This window comes from Ambystoma mexicanum, chromosome 3q (genome assembly GCF_040938575.1).
Source record: "Ambystoma mexicanum isolate Mex_15411 chromosome 3q, UKY_AmexF1_1, whole genome shotgun sequence".
Classification (NCBI taxonomy): domain Eukaryota; kingdom Metazoa; phylum Chordata; class Amphibia; order Caudata; family Ambystomatidae; genus Ambystoma; species Ambystoma mexicanum.
Window position 1 is genome coordinate 1,214,491,454 of NC_090926.1, and position 13,728 is coordinate 1,214,505,181.

A 13,728-nucleotide genomic window follows, 5' to 3' on the forward strand; every position below is an offset into this window, starting at 1 on the left:
CATCCTCAGCCAGGGCCTTCCACAAACGTCTTGCTGGCCTGGCGGAGTACCTGCGCCTCCCCCAACCTGAGGTCGAACAGCCGTCAGAGGGGGTTCTGGCAGAAGTCCTCAGGGGACACCCCTCTGCCAACACGGGGATTCCACTGTAAACCGATGTAGTCCCCCTGGCCAAGAAGGGTTGGCTCAAGCCCCACTCGGTCCAGCCGGTCAATCGACGCCTGGTCACCAAGTACAGGCAGAAGGCACTCTTGCTCTCGACCCATCCTCAGCCACACTCCTCAGTGATTGCTGCGGCATCACTATACTCCAAGCCTCAGTTGTCCTCAGCCTCCTCCTCTGAAGCGCTGCTAGGCAAGGATGAGAAGATCTTGGAGGCGTACGGCAAGAAAATCTACTCCACCGCATCCTTGCACCTCCATCAGGCCAACGCAGATGCCATGCTGGCTGCCGCCAACCAAAGGTTATGGTGGGAAATTGCAGACTTCCTCCCGGAACTCCTTACTCAGTGCCAATCAGGCTTTAAGGCAGCGCTAGCTGAAGCCAAGCTCGTGGCGCAGGACCTCATGGAATCCACAACGGCTCATATCCATACCTCAGACCATGCCATCTGCATTGCCACGGACATGAGGAGAACAGCCTGGCTCCGAGCAATGAAATTCAACCCGGATGTCCAGAAGCGCATTCTAGATCTACCTTTCGGGGAGGGCACCTCTTCCACTCCTCTACGGACGAAGAGCTGGACAAAAAGAAGAACAGCTCACAAACGGCAAAGTCTCTGTCCATTCTTACAAAGACCACGCCCAAATCGTACACCCAATCTCAGCAGCGCTCGGAAAAGGGTTGTCCATTGTTACTCACCACTCCGAAATAGGCCAAAGATGCAGAGAAGTGACCTTGGAGATGATGGTGGTACAAGAATCGATATTCAGCCTTCCATCCCAGCTCCCCTGAGTACAAGACTCAGGCTTCCTCAAAGAGGGGCTCTTTTCCACAATGTACCTCTCTGCTGTTTCAGTTGCGACAGACGGAGGTGTCAATTGAATAAAAGAGCGGGGAGAACACACACCGCCAATACCAATGCTGCAAAGAATACAAAGATATTAGACCGTGTTGAGGTTAATGCAAGTGATTAGAACAGTTGAATTAAATGGGGCAACTACCTAGAATAGATATTGGAGTGGAGCTTCCCCGGGGGGATCTACAAGGAATAACACAAGATGAGTGGAAATGGTCTAATTCAATATCGGTCCCAAATATATATAGAATTGATAACAACTAACCTGAATAAGGATATATTGAGGAAAGGAATCCAGGAAACAGAAGACAACGACAGGAGAAAATAACAAACAGGGATGTTAGTATAGGGAAGTAGCCCCGGACGGCACGAGGGTCGCACTAGTGCCGGGTTGGTGCAGTTTCAGGAAAACATTTATATGCACTTAAGGACAATCTCACAGGAAGGTCACTGAATGTCTCAGAATCCAACAGAAGACAAATATCCAAACAAGTCGTGGAGATAAACAGTAGCAGAGATGTGGATAGTCAAATAAGTATGTACCTGAGCACACATGTATCCCGAGTAGCTGTAGAAAAGATCCTGATAGTAGACAGCAATTTGGTTCAGAGTGCAGAAGCGGCAACCAGGAATGAAGTACCGCAAGAGACAGAAGGGAGCCAGATCCAGTAACGTTCCGAGTCAAACAACCAGATGAGCACGACAGGAATAAAGGAGGAGACGAGGCAATCCAGTAGTCAGGCAAAGGTCAAAACCAGGAGTTTAGATGAGGAATCGTGTAGGAAGACACGAAGAGGAAACGGACGAAACCGAGTGTAGCTTGTAACGCTAATTAGCAGCAACAAGCCCCTTGGAAGACGGTGGTTTAATAGTCGTAAGAGGGGCGTGTCTTGCTGTACATCTTCCACGTACAAGACGTGTCAGCTGACCCGGAGTCCGTCGAAGTTTGTACAGACGCCATGGTAGTCTATATCTGGTCCGTATAGGAGCTTGTAAAAAAGTCGCACTCTGGAGTGTAACAGCCATATGGAGGGTTCCGCAGCTTTCAGGAATGCAGATCCAGGCAGCCGGACCGCTCGCCGTCTCAGAACCAGCACAAACAACAAAAGGGGGGGTAAGGCCTTTTTCCAGTCCCCCTCCTCATCATCAGCCTCTGAAGGAAAGAAGGCATGACACGCCCCTTAGGGTCCACGTGTCTCAGGTGGGGGGGGGCAGGCTTGCTCTCCATGCACAATTCTGGCACCAGAATTTCGCAGACCTCTGGATCCTCTGCGTAGTATCCACGGGGTACCGCCTACCCATCCCAGCCTTTCCTCCCTCCTCCCCTCCACTCCCACAGGTTGGGACAGCAACTCTTTTAGCGGAGATCCGGTCGCTCGTAGAGAGCCAGGCAGTGGAGGAAGTTCCGGCCTCCAAACAATGGTTTCTTTCACCTTTCAGAGGAACCAGGAGGGCCTGAGAGTTGTGGTAAACCTTTCGACCCTTCAACCCTCAACCTCTCCCTACCCCTGCAAAAATTCAAGATGGTTACACCAGCTTTCATAGCGGAGACATTGGACAAGGGAGACTGGATGTGCTCCCTGGACCTGAAGGACGCGTACCTACACGTCCCGATTTGGCAGCCCCATCACTCTTTCCTATGGTTCAGGATCATGGGCTACCATTTTCAATACAAAGTCCTTCCATTTGGCCTCAACTCGGTCCCCTGGGTCTTTACCAGACTCATGAATGCTGTGGTGGCCCTCCTCAGAGTGCAGGGCCTCCACATCTACCAATACCTCGACGACTGGCTCGTCAGGGCTACATCTCCGGAAGCGGTTTGACACTCTTCCCATGCCCTTATGAACACACTGCACAATCTGGGCTTCTCGCTCAACCTCAAGAAGTCGCAGCTGCAGCCTACGCAGACTCTGACATTCCTTGGACTAATTTGGGACACGTAATCCGAGAGGGTCTTCCCGTCGGAGGACAAAATCTCGGCCATCAAGAAGGTCACTGCCCACTTCCTCAGCAGAGAAGTGACCTCGGCATGGTGGTACCATCATCTCCTGGGTCTACTGGCAGTGGTCCTGTTTGCCGTGCCGCACACGAGACTAAGGACGAGAAGGATTCAGCTGCACTTCGCGGCCTCATGGAATCAGGAGCGGGGCTCGCAATCCGAGATCATCAACGTTCCTCCATCTCTCCACCGGACCTAACTTGGTGGTGCATGGACTACAACCTACGGACGGGCAAGCCCTTTTGGTGGCCCTCTCCGCAGGCCACCATCACCAAAGACTCCTTGCTCGAGGGCTGGAGAGCCTCCCTGGACGATCTCTCGGTCCACGGCAGCAGAACTCGACAGGAGCAGGAATACCACATCATTTGGTTGGAACTGAACGCTATGAGGCTAGTGCTCAGAGCATTCCTACCACTTCTCAAGGGCAAGGCTGTCCTCATCCAGACAGACAACTCGACCAGCATGTACTACGTCAACAACCAGATCCCCTCCTCTGTGCAGACTGGCGATCCAGCATATGGGAATGGGCCCTGGAAAAGACATTTACCTCTCGGCAGTTCACCTCCTGGGGGAATCCAACCTGGAAGCGCACAGGCTCAGCAGGCTGGGAGCAGACAATTACGAGTGGCAGTTGAACGACCTCGTTATTCAGGAGATCTTCAGCAGGTGGGGTCACTCCCACGTGGATCTCTTTGCCACCTGGCACAACAAGAAGTGTCCCCAGTTCGCATCCTGGCAAGGTCAGGGCCCCAGCTCTCTGGGCGACACGTTTCACCTCCAGTGGACCGGCATGAAGGCCTACGCCTTTCCGCCCACTCCTCTGAACCACAGGGTAATTTGCTAGATCAAGGAGTCTCACCGACTCCTCATCATTCTGATAGCTCCATGGTAGCCGGCCAGACCATGGTTTTCAGAGCTCCTCAGCCTCTCGGAGGTGCCCCCTATACGCCTTCCAGCGGGCTCCGCACATCTTCTCGTGAAGCAGGGGGGCAGAATCTTCCACCCTGCACCAGGGAAACTAGCCCTCACAGCATGGTACTTGAGCAGGTAACACTTCGGCACCTTAGCCTCTCATAGGCAAATCTGGAGATCCTACAGGGCACAAGGAGCAAAGCCACCAGGACCCAGTACAAAAGCAAATGGACCAGATTCTGCCACTGGGCAGACTCCAAGGGAATTGACCCCCTGGCCTGCACTTTGGACGACGTGCTCTCCTTTTCGGCGCACCTCACTCATTCGGTGGTACAGGTGGACACCTGCCGCACATACCTTGCAGCCATTGGGGCTTACAAGAACTCGGAGGAAGGCATTTTTCCTCCTCCAACCCTATTGTCAAGAAACATCTGACGGGTCTTGCTAGCCTCTACCCGCCAAGGGACTGCACCCTGTGTGGGACCTTAGCATAGTCTTGGGCGCCCTGGCGCACAAACCATTCTACTCAATGGCGTCCGTCGACATCTGGCTGGTCAACTTCAAGACAGCCTCACTAGTTGGTCTTACCTCAGCTTGCAGAGTCCGCAAGATCCAGGCGCTGTTCGCCTCTGAACCATATACCACCTTTCACAAGGACAAGGTAGTCATGCGGACACACCCGGCATTTCTGCCCAAGGTTCCATCTGTGTTTCACTTGAACAAGGAAATAGTCCTCCCTTCTTCTTTCCCAATCCCAAGGAGGAAGCACAGAGAGGGCTGCACTGCCTGGATGTCAGGCATGCCCTAAATTCTACTTGGACAGGACCAAGGGCTTCTGCAAGTCGGACGCCCTGTTTGTCACTTTCGGAGGATCGAGGCCAGGCTATCAGGCGTCTAAGGCTTCCATATCCTGCTGGATGGTCTCTGCCATCAAGGAAGCGTACGAGGGTCAGCACAAGTCACTTCCGGCCAACATGCATGCCCACGCAGTCAGGGCCATGGCAACGGCCATCGAATTCCAGCACCATGTCCCTTGGCAGGTCATAATAGGGGCGGCCACTTGGGCCTCTCCCTCTGCTTTCTGTAAACATTACTGTTTGGATGCCGGCTCTAGATCTGATGCAGTCTTCGGACAGGCGGTTCTCAGGAACCGGTTTGCTTAAGGAGGGCCTCCTCTCCACCCTCAGGCTACATTCAGTTGTAATCGCCCATACAGTATGGAGGAAAGGGGATGGGACCTAAGAGTAATTATAAGTTATTCACCATAGTGACTTACGTACTCTTAGTCCATGGTCCCCTTTCCTCCATACGTCCCACCAACCTCCCCCCTAATAATACTGATGTCATTAGGCAATGTTAAATCTATTGTCAATGCGTCAATGGGGACTAAGGTGTGGCGCCAGAGGGTGGAGTCAGGGCAGTGCATGCTCCCTGGGCCGCACCCCTGCGCGCCTCTAAATTTAAACGGGAAGAAGGTTTTTTCTGGTGAAAACGGTTCCGTCTCCCGTCCATTGGAAGGGACGCCGATACAGTATAGAGGAAAGAGGGCTATGGACTAAGAGTACGTTAGTCACTACGGTGAGTAACTTATAATTTCTGCCCAATAGAGTATGATCTCAAAGCAACCTTTTTGTTGTATGCTGTGCTTTGGTGACTATGGGCTTTAGCCATATGATTTTGGACCAGGGATCTTACCAAGGTCATATGTTCTTTGAGACGTTGGGCGTTTTGGGAGAGTGGGATGGGAGCTTCCTCCCTCTCCTCCCATATCCCTCGTAAGATATCTATGATTTCTCTTGTAACATATCTATGATTTCTCTGGGTTCTCTGCCATAAAGCAATTCAAACAGGGAGAATCCCATCGATGGTTGTAGTGTTTTCCTTACAGCAAACAAGGCCCTAGGGATCAATTGGTTCCAATATTTCCCATCTTGCTCTCCCAGCTTCTTCAATATGGTTTTAAAGTCTGTTTAAATCTTTCTACCAGACGTCTGTCTCGGGATGGTACACAGACGTTCTATAGGTAGTAATATGCAGGAGTTGCTTTACTTCTCCCTTCAACTTACTCATGAAAGCAGAACTTTGGTCTGTTAATATTTCTTAGGGAAAACCTACCCCGGAATGAGGATAGCCTCAGGTTTCTCACAGTACGGATACAGAGAACAGGGTTTAAGCCGAGATATTCCCCCTTACCGCGGCAACCCAGCAGCCAACATGTGAATTTCCCCTACGATGGTCCCCGGGAGGCATTAGGTACTTAGGGGTACAAGTTTCACTGACCAAAGCCTCCTTACTGGCTGATAATTACGGGGCAACGGCACAGCACATTGAATCTAAGCTGCTCAAATGGCGCAACCTCCCTCTGTCTCTGGCGGTCACTAGTCAAAATGATTGCGGTCCCTAAGCTCCTTTACATCTTTGCTAATGTTCCAGTCTGGCCCGGGAAGCAATATTTTAAGAGACTCCACGCTGCGTGTGCCCAGTTCCTCTGGCATTCTGGGGCAGTCCGCAAAAAGTGGTTACATATGACCCCTACCTATGAAAAAGGGGGTTTCTCAGCCCCAGATCTAACCCTATATTGGATTGCGGCACAGGCCCACCACGCCACACATTGGTACACACACCTGAACCCACCTCCACAAGTCAAATTGGAGGAGCTGGCGGGGGATGGGACTAACATTACGACCCTGTTGTTACATCATACGTTCCAGACCGAAGCACCTGCAGACCCCGTAGCCACTACGATTAGAGCATGGAATATGATTTTGAACCCAGCACAAGGGCAACGCCCATACTATAAATGGCTACCCTTGCGTCAATTCCCAGGTCTCTCCCTCATGCACGATCATCATTTCATCCAACACTGGGAAGCCCTGGGATACCGAGCACTCGCAGACCTATATCCAGATGGTAAATTCATTACCCCCCAAACATGGAGACGCGGGCACTCTAACTCAGCGCTTGAGCTATTACAATACTTTAGGCTGAGGGCGGCGGTCCGTGCGATATGGCCGTCCTACCCAGACGAGCCCCCATATTCGCCTGAACTCCAATACATAGCAAACTCCACAGGTAGTAGGGGTATAGTGTCCTCCCTGTATAAAATGCAGCTAACAAAGCGAGAAAACACATCCCTCAAACCACGGGAAGCCTGGGCCAGAGAGCTGGGAATGGAAATCACAGATGGCATGTGGTACAACATGTGTGCGCACACGCGCAGAGTCTCCCTAAGTGCTAGATTCCGCTGCATACAATATAAATTACTCAATAGACTTTATTACACACCGCTCAGAGTAGCGAACTTCACACGCTCCCCTACCCACAAGTGCCCGAAATGCAACTCTGAAGAGGCAGATCATATGCACATGTTTTGGTCCTGTACTGCGCTGAGGGCGTTCTAGCTGGAAGTAACGAGAGCGCTCAGAGATAATTGGGTCCCCAGTAGACCTCGACCCGCTGGCCCTGTTGTTTGGAATATGGTCTGGAGATAATCCTAAGAAAAATTCTAAATTCTTAAATGTGTGTGCTATTGTTGCTAAAAGATGTATCTTACAAGGTTGGAAACGCCGCTCTCCCCCCACCTTTGGAATGTGGTTGAAGGCCCTCACCTGGGTACAAACCTGTGAGGAGGAGTATATTGGATCCTTGCCCATGCCATCTCGTCCAAAGAATGTGGGGACGGAATTCTGCACCTATCTGAACAATAAAGATGAGGTTGAGTGGGGCCCGCTCCCCCGCCGGATCAGCCTGTCACACTTCCATAAACACTATACATCTTGCCTCCTCTCGAGTTGTCAATACCCCTCCCCCACTCTGGAGCCGTCTCAAAATGTATGATATTCCGAACTGTGCTGTTGTTGTGATTTTTGTATATATCTGTGCAAATGTGCTATTCCTGTCTTAACTTTCTGCCAATAAACAAAAGGTTAAAAAAAAGAAATCCTCGAACTGTCTGAAAGACTCTGAGGGTTTTCTGTGCCATGTTCAAATTATGAAATGCCTTACCCCTGAAGTTATGCATGTGTACCTTTTTCCTCAAGCAATGTTTAAAGGGCCATCTACAGTTGTGTTTTTCAGCTTTTTGTAATCTACAATGGAAAGTTGCATTGTTACACTTTATTTGTATTCATTATATTGTGTGTCTTGGAGTGTGGTGGGAGATGTATTCTGATTCTTTCCATGCAGTGTTGTATATTTGTTGTATATGTGCATGTAAAGACTGCTTTGCCTGTAATGTTTACTACAGAAGTTCTTGTCGCAGGAGTGAGATTAAGGGGCTTACATTTATTTTATCTTGCTGGGATTTTAAGAGGCATATATAGAACAGTGAAATGTGTGCAAGGATCCCGGGAGATAACTTTAATCTATGAATTTAAAATAGTCAATATCCATATATATATATAGTTGTCCTGACAGCCTTGCAAAATGAATTTGGTCTAATTTGCATATCCACAATGTCTTGCTGTTGTGGCACAGGACTGGAGGTGATCTTCCAGCGATGGCTACTAGGGAGGCTGTGGAGTGTGTGACTTGGCACCAATGGATTTAAAATAGTCTGCATCGGGAAAACAAGTATATATTTACTTTCGAATTAGGAGAAAGATTTTAAAATTCCCCTTTTCATCTATCTTTCATAGAAAGAGCGATTCTATGAAAAGAAGCTCAGTCTTCCAGAACCTCATTACAAAGAACTGGCAAACCTGATCAGCAAATGTTTGAACTATGATCCTGCGGAACGACCATCTTTTAGGACGATCCTGAGAGAACTGACTCAACTGCAGCCGCAGAGTAAGTATATATTAGTATATAATTATTTCCTTCATTATGTTTGTGTTTCTTTGCTGACCTATTTATAGGTATTGGGTTATCTGAAAATAATTATATGGACTTATTTTGTGCTGCAGTATGCATGTGCAGTAAGCGCAGTGGACACTATTTACACAGGAATGTCACCTGTTAGCCACACGGATGTTTGCACTACCTGAAGTGCGCAGGGACACTTTCAGTAAATTAGCTCATTCTTAGTACCTCCACCATCAAAGCCATGATGCAGAACTTCATTTTCTCATAATCCTGTTTTGTTTCATGTTTGTGAAATTTCCAGATGCACTGTGTAACTACTGGTTTTCACTGTGCTTCACCTGTGTAGCTCCTAACTGTCAGAGTTACAACCATGTAAGCGAAGAATATCCCATGTGCCCCAGTCTTATTCTGAATTGGAGATAGAATCTATCTCAATTGCCTCTTGCAGCTGTCACTTCTGAAATGTTGCGGGGGACACTGCCTCATTTTTACTTATGCTGTTCTCCCCTCAGCTGGCAGCTTCTCCAATCTTGACGCCTATGGGATCTCCATCTTGATGGGTCCAGTTGACCACAGCACTCAGGGGGAATTCTGTGTGTGGGGGGGTCAATGGGACTTTAGGTATTGTCTTGAAAGAGCACTTTCCTGGCTCCATACAACTGCTGCTAATACTTCATTGCTGCAGCGGTATGGAAAGCGGCATTGACTGCATAACTCTGCTTTTCAGTTAGGTCTTGCGGATGTCTGAAGCTCCTATGCCAACATCTTAAAGATTCCGACTCTTTTTGTCTCTGCAAAAAATAGGCATCCCGTGCTAGACGGGATACAAATAGGGGGGCACACAATAAGTCACAAGTTATGGACAGCAATTAACAACATTCTTCTAAACACAACATTACATATATATTTCTTTACATGATTTTTTTTGTTTCAAATTCAAGGTGTTCTTCACAGTATTTTGAATTTACAAACATGCATGTACTCATTAGTTTACAAATAACATGAGATATAATTGTTTACATCACAATGGTCATTAGTAGTAGACAATTAGATAATAACTTTTGTTTGTTTTCACAATCTTAACTACTATTCACAATATTTCCCTTTTCCAACACAAATTATCCTGATATTCTGATTGGTTGATGGCTATTATACTGCTATCATGTACTACGCGTTTCGGGTGTCATTTCGCCCTTCTTCAGGTAAGAATTATCCAGATATTGGAATTCTGTAAGTTTAGACAGAAAAAATAATAGATATAAGTTCTATATTTCTAATTTAAATCTTTCACATTCTTAAAATTACTGTAAATAAGTAAACAACAAATCTGCACTGACCTGTGGCTAGGTTTTGGCCACTGATTCTTCCCTTCCTCTGTTTCATTTGAGGAATCTATAGAGAAATATATTCTAATTACAAACATAATATTTCTATTAGCCTCTAGGAAATAGGGTTTGTGTGCGATCAGTCGCAAAAAGATGCGCTGTGTCCCACTACAAACTCCTACTACTCAAGTTTTTCACTCAAGTGTACTCACTTGTATCAGTTGCTGAGACTGGATTGGTATGGGACGTGCCAGTTCTTCTTCACTGAGCAGTTTGAGAAAATGTTGCTGTAATGAGATTCGTAAATCTCATATTAATTGGTGTTAGGCAGAATCCTGTGCAGTTCCCTTGGGGTACACTGCAAAAAGATTAAGACTACAGGAGTAAGCAGTAAACCCAATTGGTAGCAGTCTGTACCACCCAGATTTACCTGGTAGCTGTGGCTGAGCAGTCAGACTTCTCTCAAGAAGACTAAGGCAGTATATAGAGTATACACAATAGGGCCAAAAACACAGTGGAACAAGCAAACACTGACCAGAGCTTTGTATCAAAAGTATATAATTATTTATTTAAAACACACCTTAGGTAATACACTAGCACTCTTAAAACACAGTCAGATAAAGTATAAACACCTTCCTTGATAACTATTAGACAAGTCAGAGTTAAAACACCACTATTTGTCAAAACAGATGTGAGCGTGTAACCTAGATGGCACTCCAATAGTTCAGTTAAAGGGAGAGAAAAAGGCAGAGCATCAAATTAAAATAATTCCCAACACTTTTCTAAGTCCAAAGCAAGTCAGTGAAGGCAGTATACACTGTAGAGCCAAAGTTCATAGGCCAGGCCCACTTTAAATCGAGCAAAGCGAAATGGGCTCAGGATCACACGGTTTAAAATGCACTAAAAGTCTTTGCAGAGTGTTCAGAGAAGGTTGGGGTGATTCAAGAAGTAAAGTTAGAAGGTCTGGAGCCAACCCAGTTGGAAAGCCAAGGATTTAAGGGTTACCTTTAGCAATCCGAACAAAGGGAGGCCAGGTGGAACACAGTACCTTAAAGAGAGAGGAAGCTCCAGCTGCGGCAGTTGTTCCTGGCAGTGGATGCAAGTCGTGGATTCGACCAGGGGAAGAGAAGATCTCGTCGAGGAGGAACCTTGTAGTCGTTGCACTGCCCAGGGAAGAGACCAGCCGCGGAGTTTGTCGGTAAAAGGTGCGTTCCTTTTATTCGTGGTCAAAGTGTTGAAGCTTGACTATCCGGTCGCCGGGGTGCTTGGCACGGGCGAGTCGACCAAGAGACATCTTTGGAAGACGAAAGGGGCGAACTGGTTGATCCCACCAACTCAGAGGGAGAAGACTCTTCCAGCAGAAGATCTCCTCTTGTCGTAGGGAAAGTGGTGAGGTCGTTGCAGCAGGGCTCCACCGGTGGTGTCGTCGTTGCAGATGGCTCAGCTTCTTCCCTCTTCGGATTTCTTAGGTCCTGTGGCGACTTCTGAAGTTCCAGTCCCAAAAGCCACTCTATTATGCAGAAAAACCCCCATTATGCAGAAAACCCCCCATTCAACAGCCTAGCTGTCACTCAAACATGCTAAGTGGTGAGCCGGGTGGCTCACCACTGGGCCAATCAGAATAGAGTGCGACTTTAGTTGCTAAGGCAACGCAATCCAGGGTGCCACTTCCCCTCCCCACACATCCTGTGGAACCCAGACAGAGCATTATATGTACATCACTTTCTGAAAGCACACTCGGTTGGTCCCTTACCTTCATTTCGTGCTGATGGCATATGTTGTGATGTTGCAATTACTTTCTTTTAGGCGCCTGTGGCATTGACTCGCTCTGGGTACTCCTCTTCTCCTATCTTGTCGCAACCCCATCTGCACTGTGCGTATCTTCTCTCATACACCTGTGGCGCGTAATAGTAAAAGCTGTTCAGTCTACTTCGAACTTGCCGCTCTTTTTTTCCTACCGACACCAAAAGAGTTTGTGTACTCGCGTTCTAATAAAAAGTACCTCCTTAAACAGATCTAGCAAGATTCTGTTTACCCTGTTTCTTAGGCAGTTGCGGCCGCCATCTTAGGTGTATATAGCTGCCTCTTTTGTTGTTACCAACTGATTAGGAAATATTTCATTGTTGTTACCAACTGATTAGGAAATATTTCAAACACTGAACGTGTGTTATCTACAAATCCTGACTAAACGTGTTAATGACTGTTCTTTTGAAAAATAGGAAGTACGTACATAATTCCTTCTCTCACCGGAGGATAACGCCTTATTTCTGTTCTAGTTTTCAGCTGTTAGTCAGTATGTCACATCATGTGTGTATTCTTAATCGAATTCCTAATTGTCATACATATTCGTAGGCAATTGAGCATGATTATCACCACCTATATCCATTGGAACAAAACATTTACATAAGTACATAGTTCATTTTTTGCGCTGTAGTTATAACGCGCTTGTGATCAAGTATGGTAATAATGGGGTGCCTACATGCCTTAGAGTCATCATTAGCTTATGTATTCCATGAACAATTTGTTAGCAAACCTAAAACACAATGTACATTTCTCATAACTACCTAACAGTATATTATGAGAACATTTTGTTTAGATACCAATACCCTCTTGATTTTTATACACACATTAAGGTATCCAGAGTCCCTGGTTCAAACATACAGACATGTCTCATTTCTATTAAAGATAACAACTCAGATCCCAGTCCAAGTTCATCCCATTTGGATGCATTGAATCAAGTCAGTCAATCCAATATAGTGTACTCTGTTGTAAAAGTTTTGGAAAATTGCCCCCACGTTTAGGCAAGGTCACATGTTCCAGAATAATTAATTGTATTTGTGCCACTGTATGCTTCTGTTCTCTGAAGTGATTCCCCACTGCAGACTTTATTGAGGATTGTCTGATATTGGATTTATGTTCCCCCCCATCTTACCTTCGCCTTTCTTCCTGTTAGACCAACATAATACAGCCCACAGGGACATTTAATCCCATAAATTAAATTAGTGGTGTCACTTGTTGACGTGTGTTTCAAAGGTATAGGTTTGTCCTTTGTGCGGATGATTTACATAGTTTCCTTTAATAACATTATGGCAACAGTTACAATTGTTGCAGGGTATTGTACCTTTGTAGTTCCCTGACGTTATACATCTCTTGTGACTAAAATCTGATTTAATAATGAAGCCATGGATGGTTCTACTCTTGTTATATGCAAACAGAGGTGTTGTTGGAAACAATTTGGCTAGTGTGGGATCCAACGATAATAATTTCCAGTTCTTCTTCACAATTCTCTTCACTTGATTCCTCTGTTGCGACATATACCAAATCCGTACCAGTTGTTTTGGCACTTGGTTTCAGTGCTGCTTCGCTTGTCATCTTCTTAACTTCTTAAGATTGTATCTGAATTTTTTGTCGATCGTAACCTCTTGCCAGGAACCTTTTCGTGAGGTCAACTGATTTCCTCTCAAACTCTTCTTCTGAGATCATACGTCTATATCTCAGTAGTTTACTCAGCAGGATACTTTCAATAGTATTCCTTGGATGGAAACTTGATGCAAATAGTATGCTGTACCTGTCTGTACTCTTTGTGAAAACTGTTGTTTCCATTTTGTTTCCTTTGCAAAAAACTAACATATCTAGGAACTCAAGTTGTATTTTACTGTATTTGTAGGTGAATT

At 46.6% G+C, this 13,728-nt stretch overlaps 1 protein-coding gene across 2 annotated transcripts in view; it reads left to right on the plus strand.

The window, feature by feature from the left end:
* TYK2 (tyrosine kinase 2) overlaps positions 1-13,728 on the plus strand; it is a 1,212,497-nt gene that overhangs the window by 1,000,013 nt on the left and 198,756 nt on the right. For both annotated transcript variants that reach the window (XM_069604089.1, XM_069604090.1), the window contains exon 17: positions 8,564-8,714. In XM_069604089.1, the coding sequence (XP_069460190.1) occupies positions 8,564-8,714 (151 nt within the window). The remainder of the gene's footprint in view (positions 1-8,563; positions 8,715-13,728) is intronic.